Below are 20,002 nucleotides of genomic sequence, written 5' to 3'. Positions count from 1 at the left end.
GAATGTCCCTTTTCTACTTGAAACTTATACTAACTTGTTTGAAACATTATTAAAATTGTTTTTTTTACAAATGTCTTGGAGACCTTAATAGTTCATTTTCTAAGTCCAATTAAATTTGTCCATTTTGATGAAATTATTTACAGAGAGAGTCCAGGGTGTCAGTAGTCATAAGGCACTCGCCTTGAGCGTGGGTTCGAAGCTCGGGCTCGGCCAACGTAGGTATGTGAGAAAGCTTGCCAGTAGCTTTCAATGGGTTGGTGGTCCGTACCGGGTTCTTCCTACACTAGTGACCGCCATGTATAGCTGAATAATGGCGATCAACCCATAAAGGACCAACCAAAAGTGAAGAGCAGCAATTCGCTCGAAGTGTATTGGTAGCGGTAACAAACGTTCCGCAGGTCACCCAGTAATACAAACCTATTTATTTTAATGAAGAGCTATTAAAACCAACTACCTACCTGTTCATTATGTCACGAGTCCATTAAACGTTGTGTATTCGTCATCAGAAGTTACGGATATCCCTGTCATAAGATAATCAAACGTTGTAAAGACACAATATTTATTTTCACCCTTTCCACACCCATGTTCTTCACCCTTACCGCAAGACACTGTCCTTGCGCTCTATGTCCCTTATCCTCCCTAAACGCCTTGTTGTATACCCTACACCACACACCTTGTCTCACACCACCTACACACTCATTGTCTAACACTCCCCACTCTTCTTGTCTACATCAATATTTTTGTGGAAAAAACTTGGGCTAAATTCTCGACATATCAGTATCATTCTTAAACCTCAAGGACCCGTCCCTCCCGAACTGTTTGAGATAATTTATTTCAATCATTTTTCAGCATGTAGTCAGGCATTATCTGCTAAAATGTAAAGAAAAGTAAGCCACATCAAAATGATCAAATTGCATTCTGTTAAATGGGAGTGAACGTTTTATTCTCATTTTCATCACAACGTTTTTAAAACGATTTCATGAAAGTTGAAATAGCAGGGGTTTTCGTGACTGATCATGCTTAACATAGTCGATCTTTACTCCATGAAACTTTCATAAAAGTTGTTCGGTATATTTCTGAGATTTCTTTACAGACATTTTAACATAATTCGCAGCGTAAACACACATCCTTGAGGCCATGGAAAAAATGGACACTTTGTCTTACCATAGTATCTTTGTCATTTTAATTTAATTTTATTTTATATAAATGATTAATGATTCGACGTTCGTTTCAGGATATAGAAATTGGCTTCCTTTGGACTGGACGTTTTTCAAGATATATAAAATGGCTCCGTGTTGTAGCTGGTATCCAGGTATTTCAAGGTCATAGAAGCAGACGTTGAATATTGTGGATCATTGGATTCAGTCTAAATAAGACTAAAGAATGATCCAGGAGACAGCATGAACGCTAAATAAATGGTTTAATTTTCAACCCATTTCGTGGAGCACTTTTCATGCGCTAGGATATATACTCTAGGTTGCTAGCTCATTCCAAATTCAAAACTCAACTTATTTTCAAGCTACAGAAGTAAAATCGGAAAATGTGGATCAGAAGGAAATACTTTGCAGTTACTTTTTTCATAGTAATCGTAACGACCATATCTTTTTGGATGAGTTATTCATTATTCATGGACCCAAGAGGCTCTCCACAAGTGCATGTTTCTACTGCTATCATGGCTGGAAAAGCTGCGAATGAAATGCAGATTATGCGGCGACAATTTCAGTCCTCTACTGGTAGTTCAGAATTAAGCAATACGCTACCTCCTAAATCCGACCACACTGGTAGTTCAGAATTAAACAATACATCACCTTATAAATCCGACCACACACGCAATGTTTCCTCTGAGTGTCCTGGACTTGTGCCACCGCTAAACTTCCCAGACGAACAAAAATGGCTTCCAGTAGAAAACGAAAACAGGATGTTTGTTTTCTCGGCCTATTACGACGAGATTGACGAGAAACCGTACATTCGTTTAATTGGTCTTGGAGAGGACGGATTTCAATTAATTTTCTGCCATTTATGGTTTAGTACGACACATTCAAAACACCATTTTCTCGCGATAATAAAGGGTAAAACAACACTGATAGCAGATGGATCTTCTAAAAGGTAAAATGACTCAACACTACTTTCTTTTTATATTGCAACTTTGCCTTTCTTATACATTTCTTTCAAGCTTTTTTTTCTTCCTCCAAACCTCGAGCAACATATCCTGTCTCTCAAAGTGTTGCGACAGATTGCTAATTGGTCCACATTGTGCTTGTAGATATCCCTTGATTGACTTAAAAAACATAATTTCTTTGATTTGTTCCTTTAGTCTGTAAAACGAGCACTGCCGAAGACTTCTATATAACATATCAAAATACGGTTTTCCAAGGTCATTTTAAATGTCTGTAAACTCCCATACGGCTATTCCTACTAACATCATGAGCAGAAATACTTGCTAACAGTAGACAAAAGGAGCTTAGTTATTATTGATATTTTCCAAATTTCTAGAAATGTGGCAGCCACAAGTGTATCCTGTTTGTACCTAATTTTAATATAGTGATTATTCACGTAATGAGAAGTAAACGCTCTACATCTTAAAGCAAACTCTGCTGATGAATGGTCATAAAGGAATTGTAATATAATGGACATACAAGTCGGAAAGCAGTACTTTCATAAAGTAAAACATACAACAATACGTGCAAGAGGATCTGTGACGGCAAATTTATTAATATCACGAGCCTTAAGAAGCATACAAGTACCAAGTATCAATCCAGTTGCTTCACACAAATTAAGCAAACAATTTCGAAATGTATTTGTACCGTTGTCCATAGACACACTTATTATCATTTTCAATATTACGATCAATATAAGTTTCTAAGGACTCTTTCTTGACCAGTAATAGCAATGTGACCTGGGAACAGAACAGACTATGTTTTAAGATGGTATGAGCAAAATTAACGGGTTGACAAATTTAAGGTTTTGCAAGGCTTTCAGTTTGGACGGAATCTAAAAAGACGAAACAGTTCATTTTTTGAGGGTTTCAGTGTTTGATTTAACGGAATTTCAGTGTTCTCTTGCTCAATAAGCATTTCTCTTTTGATGCTTTTGTTTTTTGCACATAAACGTAAAAATTAAAAGCATTCGGTTTTCCGCATCAGAAGATACAAGTATTTCCCATTATTAATCGTCACGTTTGCACTCAAGTTTTAATTTTATTTTTCAACATTTCGATCTTTCTATCTATCGATCTATCTTTCTTGTACTAACATTTCCGTCATTTATTTCGATGTTCTATTTTCCTGTGGAGTAAAATGTAATGAATCACATGTAAATGTTGAGGTAAAGGTGCATATTTTCTTCTTGCTTCAGGTATCAAGACGTGTATTTCTTGTGTCCATTGCCAAACAATGTTATACCATATGCCGTATCCATAGTTACAACTAAATGTCAGGAACCTTTAAACAGTCTTCCAGTACAGCCCTGGACGCAAAAGGAACAGATCAAAAGAAATTTTACTGTTTGTGTTTCTCCTCTTAATATGAATTATAGTAGGGCTTATGAAATAGTTGAGTGGCTAGAACTCAACAGAATTCTTGGTGCGGACTACTTTCTCATCTACAATTATTCTTCCGCATTCAACATTCAAAAAGTGATAAAACTGTATTCAGATCGAGGCTTAGTAGAGGTAGTACAATGGTCGCTTCCCATGCACGTGGATACATGGCCACCTTCAGGTAAAACCCCTGAAGTCGCATATTTCGGTCAAACAGCAGCTCTCAACGATTGCCTTTATAGAAGTAGGCCTTACACCAAGTTCTTGATTAATGTTGATGTTGATGAATTTATAATTCCAAGAGGCAACCGAAGTTATAAATGGGTGGACATGTTAAAACAATTGCCAGAAGCAAGTGGGTATATTATTCGCCACACATTTTTCCGTAAAGATTGGCCAGACTATCGTGGAGCCAATAATAAGTCATTGGTATCTGCAAGTTATGTTAATGACATTGACAGATATAGTCTGGTAACTTTGAAAAAACTTCAGAGAGAAAACGTAATTCTGCCTGATGGACAGAGAAGTAAATACATAGTAAAGGTGAACGATGCCGTCAGTATTAGGGTTCACGATATTTGGCAATATAAAAAAAGACAAAACTCCCATGTTGTTGATCCTAGTGTTGGGTTACTCCATCATTACCGCAACTGGTTTAAACCTCATGAGGGAACTAAGGTACTAGATACAAGAATACTTATGTACCAGGATGAACTTGTTCATCAGATCCGTTCATTATGGTCAAAGTTGGAAGGTGTTCCACTCGACCTACTGACAGTAGATAAGAATCTATAGTCTCATTCGTAAAATTCAGCGGATTATATAATCTGATCAATATTCTCCAAATCTGGTTGCTGTATTATGCTTTGAAATATTGTGAATAAGCAGTCTGACGCTAAGAAATGTATGTAGTTGGTTTTATACGATCTGTCCACATTAACATGTGCTTTTTGGATTTGCCTATCAGGTCACTGTACTTGCTCGTACGAGTGTGTAATACAGAAAATAATAAAGGGATATGCCATGCAGAATGATTCTTTTGTTGTTGTTGTTGTTGTTGTAGGGTTTAACGCCATTTTTCAGCACATGATAGGCTATACATGGGGCCAGTATCAATGGTGGAGGAAGAACCCAGGAAAACCCCGGAAAGAACCACCGACCCACGCGAAGCTACTGGCAAGCTTTCTCACATACCCACATAGGCCGAACCCGAGACTCGAACACACGCAGATAGAGGTGAGATGGCAGTGATCCGTAACGGTGAGCGCTTTAGACCACTCGGCCACTCGGGGCCCCACATGCAGAATGAACCGGTAATGTGCAGAAAAAATGGGTATGCCATACAGAATGTACCGGCAATGTGCAGACAAAACGGATATGCCATGCATTATGTACCGGAAATGTTCGGACAAAACGGATATGCCATGCATTATGTACCGGTAATGTGCAGAAAAAAGCGGATATGCCATGCAGAATGTACCGGTAATGTGCGGACAAAACGGATATGCCATGCATTATGTACCGGTAATGTGCAGACAAACTGGGTATGCCATGAAGAATGTACCGGTAATGTGCAGACAAAATGGGTGTACCATGCAGAATGTACCGGTAATGTGCGGACAACATGGATATGCCATGCAGAAGGTACCGGTGATGTGCAGACAATTGGCATGCCATACAGAATGTACCGGTAATGTGCAGACAAACTGGGTATGCCATGAAGAATGTACCAGTAGTGTGCAGACAAAATGGGTATACCATGCAGAATGTTCCAGTAATGTGCAGAAAAATTTTCATTAGGAAGAAACAATTTTACTACCATTCTGATGAATATTTTGCACCTATGCATTTATTTCAACGATTTATACTGCATAAATGATCTAAATCAAATAAATGTTCAACCAGCAATAAATGCAAAATATCCGGGAAACGTATTATGTATGGTTTCTGACAATGTTGCATTGTCACTGTCCTGGAGTCAACGAGGTTGAATTCACTGCTCGCTGTATGTATGTATGTATGTATGTATGTATGAACAAAATAGGCAACACGCCTGATTAGTCCCCTCTTACGACAGGCGGGTTGCTTGTATCGGGTCAATTCTACATCCCCTGACCACTTGGTGGTTGCAGTAGCAGTTGTTGCTGCTACTATTGTGTGGTTCTTGTGGTGTTATTTTTTTAAATTATTTTTCCACTTTCTTTTGAATATTACTGGCATGTTGTCCATTAAATTAATAATTTTGAAAGGATTAATGGATAGATGAGCGGGTGGATGGGTTCAAGGATAAATGTCATCGCAGTAACTGAAGATATGTGGAATTCGTCTCAAAATAACGAGTAGTAGCAATAGCTGCATACTCCTAGAAACGCATAATGTAGGATTTCTGAGAGTGTTGCATTGTCTTTGTCCTTGCGTCAACGGGTTGAATTCAAAACGAGATGGTCAGAATTTTAAAAAGGACCGTTATGTGATAATGCCTGAAAGTAACATGCCAAACTCTTAGTACCTGGAAGTAACATGCCAAACTGTTAGTGCCTGGAAGTAACATGCCTAACTGTTAGTGCCTGGAAGTAACATGCCAAAGTGTTAGTGCCTGGAAGTAACATGCCAAACTGTTAGTGCCTGGAAGTAACATGCCAAATTGTTTAAGCGTACTGTATACCTGCGTGAAGTTTCACCCAGATATATAGAATTTTCTTTTAATTTGGTTTGGGCGAGCATTTTAGTCATGCTCGTTTCATCGCTCCATCCTTTTCATGATGGTGATCATGGACCAGGAGTATGAATACAATACGCAGCACACCTGATAATCCCCTCTTACGACAGGAAAGTTGCTTGCATCGGGCTTTTTCTACATCCCCTAGGGTGTAGATGGTTGTAGTAGTAGATGTTGCTACTACTATGATGTGGTCTTTTTGTTATTATTTATATGTTGCTTTTACCTTTCTTTTTAATATTACTATCATACTGTCGATTAAATTAATTTTTGAAATGATGAATGGATGGATGGGCTGGTGGATGGATTCATGAATGAATGGCATCTGTCTTCGCAGTAACTGGAGATAGTTGGAATTTGTCTTAAAATAACGAGTAGTTAGTTTCATGCCGTGTTTATTTTTGTATTTGTTTGATATTACACTATGGCGAATCGTGGCTTAAAGTACCCATAATGTAATAGAAGTGACTCTTCCTTTAAAAACGTGTTACTCCTCACGCCTTGTCACTTTCTGAATCATTTGTAGACTCTGAAATTAAAATTACACAGGAATATACATTTCCTCTACCTCACCAAATATCCTTGTTGTGTCACCAGGGCTTCCAAGCACATGACTTATTCAATTTGTACACTGCACTGCATCTTCATATATTTGCAATATTATCCAAGCAGCATTACATTGCCAACGATATGAAAATGTGCCGATATAATTTGTTTTGAATGAATGAGTTTGTTATAACAAGATATGATGATGAATGTGAAAGGTCTGAGCTAATTGAAATGGATGTTCATTAAACAGCCATACACGTCTGCGTGAGCCACTGTGCTTCATTGGTATCTGTAATAGAGGAATGAGACAAATGTCATTTGAAGTTTGTGATGACGCGGTGGGAGTGGGGGTCAGCGCTTCACTGATTACTGAACCTAAATGTGTTTGATGGCCATTTCCTGACCATTATGCAAGCATTAGAGCAGTGCTGATTACTAAGGCCGACTGACTTAATGCCAAAACGCTGGCACGGTGACCGTTGAAAATAAAATACTTCTACCAAACTATGGATATGTATGATTGAAAATTGTAGAACTTATTATTTTTTCCGTATATACATAGATGGTTGAATGAATGGATGGTTTAGCGGCACGTCAGTACAATACTGGCTATATTGTGCCAATTAAAGAAATTGTTTTAAATATGCACATATGAAGAACTACAAAACAAAAAGATATGTAGGTAACCCCTCCCAACGAAAAGTAAATATGAAGTACTACAAGATAAATATAACTGGCAAAGGTCTTACAAATCCGCAAAAGGTATTTTGGAAAAAAAGATTAAGGTACAAAAATATCAAATATTTAGAATATTGGGTCAACATTTGTTGTATGAACCACAATCCATTAAAAAAGTCCAAAATGTTCTCTGATGGAATATCATAAGGTTTCCTAATTGACTAACACACTTTGTCGCTCATTACATTTCATAATGTGATGAAATTAATGGTTATTTACAATTGTCAGCAAATCAACATTTAGCATCAGGTCAGCAAACAGTTGATGTCAACAGACTGGTCAGCGTTTTAGCATCAGGTCAGCAAACAGTTCATGTCAGCAGACGGGTCCTCGTTTTAGTATCACATTATTCTGAATAACAAGGATAGCCCTGACGTCACTTTGGCCTGTGTTTAGTGTTACTGTGTGTCTGTGAGAGAGAGAGAGAGAGAGAGAGAGAGAGCTTTGGATTTTTAACGTAGCTTAGACAATTTTCAGTCATATCGCTACGATGTCTGAAGTGTGGCAGTTTATAGTGAAATCTAGCACTGGTGAATCATACCGCAGTCATGTAGCATAATGTCCCACCCATTCACATTGTCCCCGCCGATTCATACCAAACACTTGTAAAGATGACTGTAGCAGCTGCCTCTCTTATCGCTCGGCATTTAAGAGATTAGTGCTAGGACAGGTCCGTGTGGTGTCAGGATAATAAACTTCACGAAGTACTGTCAACCATTAATTGTATCAATGTTACAACCCTTGAATGGAAAAGGATACGAATGAATAATGGAAAGTAATGGATTCTAACAAGTTATGTGGATATGTCCTTAGAGAGTTCATGCACTTAATGAAAAGCTCGTTTAAGGCATTTGTTGAATATGTTTAGAAAGTTAAGATCCAGTACATCGCAGGTGAAAAAATTATCAACTGCGGTACCTTGTGCCGACGGTTTCAATGCAGTTAAAAGATGCAGCCTTTGTTTGTTACTTAAAGCCCCTAGACACAACAATACACGGATACATAACATTCTGTGGAGGAAAATAAGGAAGCTGTTGTGACGTGAAGCGAATAAATTGACAATTAATTAAACTACTGTATATTGTGCTAATGAAGGAGCTCGCAAAATCATAGAACTGCACAAAGCGTTGATTATAACAGAAAATAAAATACTCGGATACACAAGCAATCGAACATAGAATAAGCATTGAGAACTATACTTTGCAAAGTGACATAGAACAATTCAAGATATTTGGAAAAGAGCAACTCTTTATAATCTCAATTAGAGCTTAACATATATATTCGAATAACGAAATCCAGCATCACGATCAAGAGATTACAAAGACAATACATGATTGTAAGTCTCAAATTATTGACATGTAAGACTCAAATTACTGACATGTAAGACTCAAATTTTTGACATGTAAGACTCAAATTATTGACATGTAAGACTCAAATTACTGAACAACAAAATAACAGTGAACGTATTTGCGTTGCCAGAGTTAGAATAAAACCTAAGATTTAAGAGAGATCGCCTAGAAGATACAGGTCGTCCAAAAGACGAATGTCAAATAAAGCACGTTTTGATCAATGCAAATAAGTTGTGGTTTAGCTATTACAGATCTGAGTGATAAGATAAAATGGTTCTACAGCTAATCACACGATGAGGTTGAGCAATATAAAACAGATACAAAGGAATATTCTAGAAGCGGACTTGTTAAAATATAGGTGTGTACAGGATGATATTTATTATTAATGAAATATGCAAAACGATAAAACTACTGTGTATAAATTTTGAATGAGAAGTTTACACAAAATAAAGATGCGCTCAGGACTCGTGTGTATGCAAAGACTCCGGCTTTGAATGAATAGCTATTTTTCAGGTTGTAACCTGCGTGTACTTCACGTGGTCTCCATTTTGTTAAAAATAAAGACCCCATTTCTCACAAAATAACAGACGTTTTCGCTCATTCTAGGTTTTGCGATACTCGGCCTTAATTTTGTCGTTGACTATTTTTGCTAGTCTGTTCAACCGGTTGCAATTTAAAAAAATATTAAAAAAATGCAAACAGTATCTCTGCTAATGATTTATCCTTATCATTGACTAACATACCTCAGCCACATACAGAACCCGAATGGAATATGTTTAGATGTTAGCTTTGCCCAGGGCATATCTGAATGTACCAAAGATACACCTTGCCTGTGGCATGTTATTATAACGCAATACATCGCCTCTGGAGGTGACTGCTGAGTAACATTGTTACAGTGTTGTGGAGCGAGGATAATTTTAAAATCGCAATAAACGGTACGCAAAAGCTTGAACTGCTGTTAACAATTTCCAGGCATTATATCAGTATGTGTTGTCCATACTTTAACGTAATACTTTGTGTTCTGGTATGTTGTCTGGTGCATTAAAAATGAAATTAAAGCAGTTTTTACGGATATATTTGTGCCAACCATGTTTTTCAATTCGTGATACACCAATTTTGATACAAAGATTCGATAGTAATGATTCCTTCCCTCATAGTAGTTAAAACAATCGCTTGAATTTACTATAAGCACCGTGTTAATGTGTACATAGACCTCTTGCTGCAGGCAACGAGTTAATTTGTCTCAACTAATGTAACTAGTTTAATGAAAGTCCTCTCTGGTGCGATGCGCTCCAGAAAGTGGACGTCATAACAACTCACTATCCCTTCCAATATTGCATGCGCATTTATAGAAATATCTAATTCAAATTCCGATTCTTAAAGGCTGCCGTTTTTAACTTGACATAAATTGAACCAGCGAATGTAACTATCTAAGTTGTATGTTGAAGGTTCGTGTAGATATTTTGAGGAAGTATTTAATTTTGGCTCTATAGCGTAAAATAAACATCTATCATATTTACATTGTACACTTAGGAATGTTTGTCTTTTTATACACATTATGTTAACTCTATGTATGAATTCATTTAAACGAATGGTATTTATCTATGTACATTGTTAAATATTGAATCCTGTCGAACACACGTTTTTTGCCTGCGTTTAGCTTCATTCCAATTTTTGAGAAAAGTGCTCCAAAGAAAGTTTCTATTGCTGTTTTCATTTCATCTCTGTACATTAATTTAGTTTTATCATTTTCAAATTTCTTCACATGAACCTGCTGGAAACGCTTTCTTTTTGGAACTATGTGTAGCCTTCACCGACGTTTCCAGAATTATACAAGATCGGCTGAGAGTATTTTGGAATCCAATTTCTGGTAAATACTGAACTGATGACGTTTCCCCTTGATTACTAATTCTTCTGAGTTTAAATATCACGTCATTTTTGCTACTGGTATTTCTTTTATAGCATTGAATGAGATTATTAATGTGTTGCAAAGCTTCAGTACATGTTTCCAAATGCGAAATGTCAACATTTGTCTTTCCAATTAAATGTTTGTCTTCTGAATAATTATGCAATATTTTATGATTGTTTTGGGGTTTTGTTTTTTTGATAGCAACAATGCCTGTATCAAATCTGGTGATAACATTCCTCACCTTATTGCTGGATGGGTGTTTATTCGTCCATTTGTTCTAGACGTCCTTGTTGGACACGATGATTGCATCTTGTCTGTCCTGTACAATTTCTTCTAGACCGGCTTGAAACACTGGATAGGGATTCTAAAATGGTCCCTCTTCTGGTCCGCTTCTTCTGGACCTTCTTAAAACAATGAGTCGGTGTGTTGACTATGTGACCTCTCCCGGTCCTCTTTTGTTTCTGACTGTACAGATTTGAGGATCATATCTTGATTTTGTCTAGTCCAATAGATTACTTGTGGTTTACTATGCGTCTCTACCCAAAGAAAATATAACTTCGAATAATGTCATTATTATGCTGTGAATCTTAATGCCACATTTACGGATTCAGATATAGCTTTACAATTTAAGCCAGAGCGGACGCTCTAACCACTTGGCCACTGGAGCTGTTATGTACTAATGTATAAATGGACTGAAATGCAACAGTCTTTCGACGAATCACATTAATATAATCCAAAATTCCTTGCTTGAATTTTCTATAATTCCCAGTTAATGTCTCTTTCCAAGAATATTACAGAGTACATTTTTTTTCCTCCAGAAAATAATAAATAATTTTACCCAAATTAAAATCTGAATACAACAATTTAAATTATTTCTGCCCAGATCTTACAGCATGAATAAACCTTTGTCCAGTAAACAAGATTATAAAGCCATCAACTTCACCTAGGTCACAATTAACATTTTCTATATAAAAAATAGTACTGAATGGAAAATTCCATTCTAGAAGATTATGCTACTAAAATTATAATAAAGAACCTAGTAAACACAATGCCCTTGACTTAGACCATTATAAATATGTTTATTTCTATTGATAATGATCAAAATATTACACCCACAATCATAAAGAAAATATTAGCCTTGTATTAGTTATTTACAAATTTTTTTAAAAATCATTAATTTTTGTCAGGTAGACAATGAACTTGACTCGGCTACAAAATACAATTTTACATCAACCACAGCATATAATGAACATATAAATCTAACAAACAATGGAAGTTAAATATACATAACAATCTGAAGAACTATTGTCTCGAGCCACATAGATGTCGTAAAAGCCTCTATCAATTAAACAAATACAAAGTCAGTATTTCCAAACGAAAGCCTCGTGCATGTAAGCTTTGCCGTCCTAATAATAACCAAAACGTAGGTAATATAGAACACAACCTTTAATTCAACTTGAAAGTGCTAGGTCTTAAAGCACGACTGAAAAATCCTCTCAGTTACAAGATTATATAGTTCTCTACTTGACCTCAGGTCAAAATTAGCATTTTCTAAAACAAATATAACTGATGGAAAATAACCTCTTCGTATGATCCTGATGTCTACAAAAAATAAATATTAGTAATTATTAGAAAGCAGAACCTACGCCATGTGAATTACACTAAGGAAATTCAAAAACCTAGTTCCAGACCCAAATTAACACATTTACTTCTGTTAATAATGATCCTGATATTAAGCCCAATCATATAGTGAATAATTTAGCTATGTATTAGTCGTTTAAAAAATATAATTACAAATGTAAATTAAGGTCAAGCAGAAGATGAACTCAATCTTGGTCAAGGTCAAACCCAACATACAATGGTACATAACAATAGCATGTAATGAAATATTTTTTTTTAAAAAAACGACCCTAACAAACAATGCAAATTCAATTTGCATAACAGCAGAATTTTATGAATGTAATTTATTACACTTGATGTCCCAGGAATTTAGCACTTGAAATAAATTTATGTGCAATGCTTACAAAATGTGATTATGAAAAACCACTAAAACTGCGCATTCCTTTCTTAATGGTTACCACAAACAACTAAGTTCGAGATCCCATGATGATCCATACTGGAAAAGAATAGGAGCTCACGAATTGAGGATATCAACTTTTTTAATACTGCAAGTTGAAATTACATGATTATAACATGTTATCTAAGTGTATCATACTGGATTCCTTGAACCTATCAAAATAATTATATTTCAGAGCATTAGAGCACCAACTGAAATGTAATTTTACAAATCCACTAGTTTTTCAAATGAAAATAAAAGAAATCACTGTTAATGCTAACATCTATACTTTAAGGATTGCTTTTTTATATATAAAATCGGTTATAACTTCATCCCACAAATTTTATGTAAGGACTTATTGTTCCAGTATATCTAAATCATATTTATTTAATGACACAGTATTTCGTTTGTGATTTGATGTGTTCCTAGATATGTTAACAATTAAACATCTTTACTTTCTTTTACTAGCTACAATTCATATACTATATGGGTGTAATACGGAGGTTAAAAATTTACATGTTTACTATGCTTGTTGATGATATTCACTGGTAGCTGTTGCTGTTGAAGCAGGGGCCCCGAGTGGCCGAGTGGTCTAAAGCGCTCATCGTTACGGATGACTGCCATCTCACCTCTGTCTGCGTGGGTTCGAGTCGCGGGTTCGGTCTATGTGGGTATGTGAGAAAGCTTACCAGTAGCTTCTCGTGGGTCGGTGGTTCTTTCCAGGGTTTTTGCCGGGTTCTTCCTCCACCATTAATACTGGCCGCCATGTATAGCCTATCTTGTGCTGAAAAATGGTGTTAAAGCCCACAACAAAACAACAACTGTTGAAGCCAATTAGTATGTTCAGAAGAATATGAGAATTGTTGTTGTTGTTGTAATAACGCCATTTTTCAGCACACGATAGGCTATACATGGCGGCCAGTATTAATGGTGGAGGAAGAACCCGGGAAAACCCCAGAAAGAACCACCGACCCACGAGCAGCTACTGGCAAGATTTCTGACATATTCACATTGGCTGAATCCGAGACTCGAACCCACGCAGACAGAGGTGAGATGGCAATGATCCGTAACGGAGAGCGTTTTAGACCACTCGGCCACTAGAGGCCCTTGAATATGAGAATAATATAATAATACATTACTCTGAGCACCTGACTGTGATAATTGCAGAATTCCGGTTCACGGTCATTCAGCGAAAGTTACACATGTAGACTAGTTGAAGTGAGTGCTGAATATAAATACTTTTTCAGTATATTTTGTGTTTGCATTATGGTTCTAATTCATATGGATTTTGCCCTTTCTGACAAGAATTGTGACCAGTTGCAGAACCAGGTTGGTCGTAAAGATATGACTTTTTCATACGTGATGTCATTCTGGTTTGTAATTTATAGATTACACATTTTTACGCTCAAATTACGCTTCAGACAAACAGAAATAGCATGACATGCAATCAAATGCACATGCCTCTCTCATCAAAACAGAACTCTGGAAAAGGCAATGATGCAATTTACCTATTGCCGGTAAACTGAATTACACTGATACCATTAATATTCCTGAAAAAGTTGCTATAGGGCATTTTACACAGCAGTGCAAATTTTGTCCTATATGTAACTGAGTAAAAAAAATCAGGTCATCTGTAGCTAAAAGTAGTTAATTTGTTTTAAATATTTTGTGTGAAACAGTACAAATTTTTTCAAATTCGACATAAAATTCACCATGACTTATAGGCGGACAAATAGTGTAAATTTTCCAGTTTGGTAATTTGATTAATTTGCTTTCAGTCCAAGAAAGTTTGAATTGGTGTTCAGATTTTTCTTGTTTCGTTATCTGTACCTTTTCATATTTTTCTTATGCAAATAATTTTCATAGCAGTTATGTAATTCCTATATTTTTGTCATTCATTAAAAAAGCATTGAAAGTATTACCGTGTTACAGAACTTTAAATTTGAATATTTCCATCAGAAAATATAGTGTTGTCGCTGAAGTCATGATTACTTCAGTATAACTATTCACTGCGATTTCTTAACATGCTGAGTAAACTTTTTTTTTTTTTACAAATATGCTCTTACTGTATGTATTTTTCATATTAGTTTTAAAGAAGTTTGGAATTTAACTTCTTTACCCACAGTAGAATGTGACGTGTATAATTTGGTAAGAATTATACAGCAGTTTTGAAATAGGATATTGCCTACCTTAAACGCAAGTCTAATACAATTTCATTACTCCTACCTAAGTTTGTCTGAATATTCTGAAGGCAAAACTTATTAAACATCTTTCATATGAATCTTTATGCAACAGTTGTGTTTGTCATATGTTTAAAATGTCAGTCAATGAAATTATGTCACATCTATATTCTTGACTTGTAGTTTAGCACCTGTTTTTAGTGTGCTCAAAGGCCTGCTGCCCACTTTTCATTTTATCTGTCTTTTGTACTGTTTGGACTTAAGGGCCCAAAATCTAATCGGAATTATAGAATAAATAATTTTAATTTTGTTTCTTTCTTTCTCTGAATAAATAAAGATGAAATTATTTGATTACTCAGATACATTTACACTTTACAAATGATATTGTCTCGCATTTTGATGTTCCTGCCAAAAACAATTTGACAGTTTGACATCTCACCAAGTTTTAAAGGAACTACCTTGTCTGACTATAAAAGAGGTTGTTTAGGCAGACAGTAAAGATAACTAAGATGATGTTTTCATGTAACAATGCAGTAGTATTGCATATGTCTTCATGTGATGCCATTTTTGTCAAGACTCCTCCCCTTTAGATGGAAGTTTACGTCCTTTCATTCATCCAACACTCTAGATTACCCTCAATAGTAGAGTTTTTTAAATTTATTTCACTCTAATACCATTGTATCAAACATTGTAAATATCGCTCATGAGTGGGCTCAACATGCAGGCTGTGGCGAGTTTCTTGTAATTATTCAATAATGATATACAACGTGACTGAAATGGCATTCGTTTTGTTACATCTTTTATAGTAAACATTTTTGTGGTGATGATTATACGGCCATTCACTATATGCAGTGAAATATGTGTCATTAGCATGCATGCTTATCTGGATGACTTAATTTAACTGTAATGCAATTTAAATATTTAATGTTTTCTTTTTCTCCTCATCTTTCTAATGTTACTTCTTTTTAATTCTTTGGTTTCAAACAATATTTGGTCGGTGGTCATAGCAGTTCAGTAGGTGGATCACTGTGTTTCATAAACCAATGGTCAATAGTTCGATACACTGGAGAGGAAACATAAAGCCGCACTCCGTGCCCTGAAAAGTCTATATTATGTTGCTTGATTTTCATTCTGTAGCAATCAGAATTAGCATGCCCTTTCTTCTTGCAATAAGAGCATATACGAAAAGATAAAGATCCCTTATCGGTCTTGTCATAAGTATGTAACCTGAAACAAGTGTCAGATTGAGACTAGAAATTACTGATACGAGACTGAGATGATTTTTACCAGAAAATTACTGAGAGGAAGACTTAGAGACAAAATAATCTTTTGAGTCAAGGAATACTTATCAGCTGCATGAGCAGCATTGTCTAACGTTTCAACATACTATTCGTCAATGTAGGTCTTGACGTCACTATGGACGCAATTCTTCAACCTTTCAACTAAAATAACCTGTCTGAGGTTATCGAAATCTTGATCAACCTTTTTGGCCGAGCACCACCGATCCAGTATTTTTTTTTCTCTTGTAAATTCGACATGGGTCTGTCCAGTTTCCATTTTGCAATTCCTAACCTTTCTTAATGTGTCAGGTCCCAACGCATAAATTTTCAAGACACATTTCTTAACCACTTCATAATTAACATTTTGTTGTGATGACCATTAAGTGTAGACTATATTAGCGTTGCCAGTAAGTACACTTTGTAAAAATAGATTCTAATGCTCTCTTGGCCATATTGATACACTTCCTCTTTAAATATTTTGGTACTATTATTTATTATAGCATCAAAGCACAAGCTTGTATGAAAAGGGATGGATTGCTTTCCACTTTTCAATTCTAATTTTTAAATCTAAATTGCATTTCCCTTTTTTCTTTTTCTCTCTGTATTTCCAACTCTTCCTTTTTATTTGCATTTGCCTATATTCTCTTTTTGTCTCCCTCTCCTTCCTCTCTATGCAACTCTCTCTTTCTGTGGCTGCATTTGTCTTTCTCTTCAAATGAATTCCAGTAGTGATCCAAACATATTCCAATATTGAAATTGATGATATGTCAATAGCCTCGAATATGCTAATGTGCCAACAGTCTTGATGTATCATGGTGATATGATCCATAATGTCTGAATGAATTCAATATGATTCCAAAATAGTGATTTAGTCGAAGAAGTAATCATGTGCACCTTGAAATTCCAATGAATCATTTCAATAAATAAATCCTCTGAAATATTAATTTAAACAACCTAAATTGATTCTTCAAAGACTAATATTGCGATATGTAATAAAGAAGTTATGTTTACTTCTCCCATTGTAAACGAAATACCCCAAACAAACTTAAGACATAAAAACAGAACCAGTTTAAAGATTATTTTCAGAATATTTTAATTTGTAAACAAGGTCCGGTCTCTTTTTAAAACTTCAGTAAAGAACATGTAATGCGGCAGTTACACCAGGAATTCCCAGGAGGAGCACCAGTGTCTTATATTTAAACTCTAGTAAACATGTTTACCTCCAGTAATAATGATCTTAATATATAATCTAAAATCATATAGAAATATTAAATATGTATTATTTACACACCAATAAGAGTTTTGGCAGGCAGGTCCTAAACTCAGTTACTGACCCAGGTCAATCTCACAATTTAGATTAATTGACAAATAATCATGGATAAAGGCCAACACATTGCAAATTAAATATACATCACAAGAATTGTTACATTTTTAAAAGTTGTGCTTTTATATTTCAGCGATATTTAGAACAGTGGTTCTCAAACGTTTTCGGGCCACCGCCCTCTTGAATATCTTCAGCGCCCCTACCTTACCCCGTAAAAAGCATTATTCAGCATATTCAGCATTAGCGTCCCCCCTCCGTAATACCATTGCCCCCCACCCCCACCCCCACCGGGACGGTACGCCACTTTTGGAACAACTGATCCTTTTTATTCTCGGCTACTTCCCACATTTATGATGAGAGAAAACATCCTTGCATTGTACCACCTGAATAAAATGTACAAGGACAGATCTCCAAGTAGTGAAGTGCGATACCCTGGAGACAATGGGAATTACCATTACAGGACCCCTTGGGACAATCTGGAGACAATGGAAATTTGACATGGGGAAAAATCATGGGACAATCTGGAGACAATGGAAATTTAACATGGGGAAAAATCATGGGACAATCTGGGGACAATGTAAATTTAACATGGGAATAGATTGTGGGTCTGTTGAGCGACAAAATGGAACAGGGTCGGGACCCTATGTTAATAAGGTCCCGACCTGAGGGGTCTATGGAGAGGGAACAGGGGAGAGGGATAGAACACACACACACACACACATATATATATATTAAATAAAAAAATGGGGTAGGCAATTGAAAGTCGATCTCTTTTCGAGAAATGTGGGTGGCCCTGAAAAGGGCCTTTGGTTTTCTTCTTCTTCTTCTTCTTCTTCTTCTTCTAATTTCTTCTATTTCTCCACCAGCTTCTTATTTTCTGTCCTACACTTTTTCTCTTCTTTTCTTTCTTTTCTTCCTCCTTTTTCTTCTTTTTCTCTTCTTTCTGCTTCTCCTCCTCTTCTTTCTGCTTCTCCTCCTCTTCTTTCTGCTTCTCCTCCTCTTCTTTCTTCCTCTTCTCATTTTCTTCTTCTTTTTCAATTTTTTCGTTCCATTCTCTCATCCTTATCCTTTCCTCTTCATCCTCCTTCTCCTCCTTTATTTCTTTCATCAGAGCACTGATCATGTCCTTTACTTTTCTTAAATTGTTGGTCTCCATCTTCACTCGATGGGGACTATAAGAATAGTGATCCTCGTTTAGCCTCACTAACATTTGCTCCATCATACCCAAATTGTCCAGGACGTCTTGCAATGTTTTCATTTTATCAAGTTGGTTTGAAGCCATCTTCTTTTTTATTCTCTGTAGAATGGTTTGAACGACGAACACAGTGGGTTCTTATAGTGAAAGCGCGGATGTGATGGAAAACATCCCCTAAAACAAAGTTTATATTACCTAGATCATAACCAAACAACGCGCGGATGTAAAGGAAAACATCCCCTACTTTTATCATTTCATATGATCTACTATCTACACACGCAAAGCATTAAAATGAAACCCTAATCTACTATTCACACAAACCAACTTAAGCTTCTTACATAACCCAATAATCTACTATCCACACAAACGTACGTGAGCGCTTACAAACACACACACACACACACACACACACACAAAACACACACTCACACAAATAAAACGAGTCAGTGTTTATATTCACACTACTCTACATACACACATTGTCAAATCGATTACTATTTCTTTTCTAGAGTATTGGTTAGCCCTGAAAAGGGCTGTTTGTTTTTGAACTCCAGTGACACCTGGTTAATGATGGCACCTTCCAGGCCTGGCACCACACACACATCTTCTTCTCCAGTCTCTTTTCACTCTTTTTGGGGGGAGAGCAGAGGCGGGATAAGTGGCTTCAGAACCCCAATCTTCTGTCTCTGGGATTCTGAAATTTCCTCTCTTCTTTTCTTCCTCTTCTTTGTTTCTTCTCTCCTCCTCTTCTTTGTTTCTTCTCTCCTCCTCTTCTTTGTTTCTTCTCTCCTCCTCTTCTTCGTTTCTTCTCTACTCCTCTTTCATCATTCCCTCTTCTACGATGGCCGCTGCAGCCAGCTCATTCACTATACGCCCGGCATATTCCAGGTGTACATGAAGTTCAAGCAGTTTCGCTAGTCTGGTGTTCATTCTGGTGGTGTTGATCAATCAACAAGGGTAGCTAGATTGCCGAACGATTTTTAATTTATACTGAAAGCGCGGACGTGATGGAAAACATCCCCCTAAAACAAAATTGATCTTACCTAGATCATAACCAAACAAACGCGCGGACCTAAAAGAAACACTCACTCACTTTATATACTACCCATCACTATTCTAAAAAATTTTATTAAACAAATAATATACTATCCACATACGCAAAGCA

The 20,002-nt window shown here is 36.3% G+C and overlaps 1 protein-coding gene across 1 annotated transcript; it reads left to right on the top strand.

Moving 5' to 3' along the window:
* The first annotated feature begins 3,400 nt into the window (after positions 1–3,400).
* On the top strand, positions 3,401–5,430 carry LOC149783042 (uncharacterized). The gene has a single exon (XM_089934958.1). The coding sequence runs from the start codon at positions 3,524–3,526 to the stop codon at positions 4,331–4,333; it is 810 nt and encodes a 269-aa protein (XP_089791084.1). The 5' UTR covers positions 3,401–3,523; the 3' UTR covers positions 4,334–5,430.
* The last annotated feature ends 14,572 nt before the right edge of the window (positions 5,431–20,002 follow it).

The sequence above is a fragment of the Sinohyriopsis cumingii genome, chromosome 15 (assembly GCF_028554795.1).
Source record: "Sinohyriopsis cumingii isolate HCF-2022 chromosome 15, ASM2855479v2, whole genome shotgun sequence".
NCBI classification, from domain to species: domain Eukaryota; kingdom Metazoa; phylum Mollusca; class Bivalvia; order Unionida; family Unionidae; genus Sinohyriopsis; species Sinohyriopsis cumingii.
The sequence above is the reverse complement of the archived record's forward strand: the minus strand, read 5'-3'. Positions and strand labels throughout refer to the sequence as shown.

Bases quoted from the DNA above. Each gene is read 5' to 3' on its own strand.
- LOC149783042 (XM_089934958.1), top strand. From the start codon at position 3,524: ATGAATTATAGTAGGGCTTATGAAATAGTTGAGTGGCTAGAACTCAAC.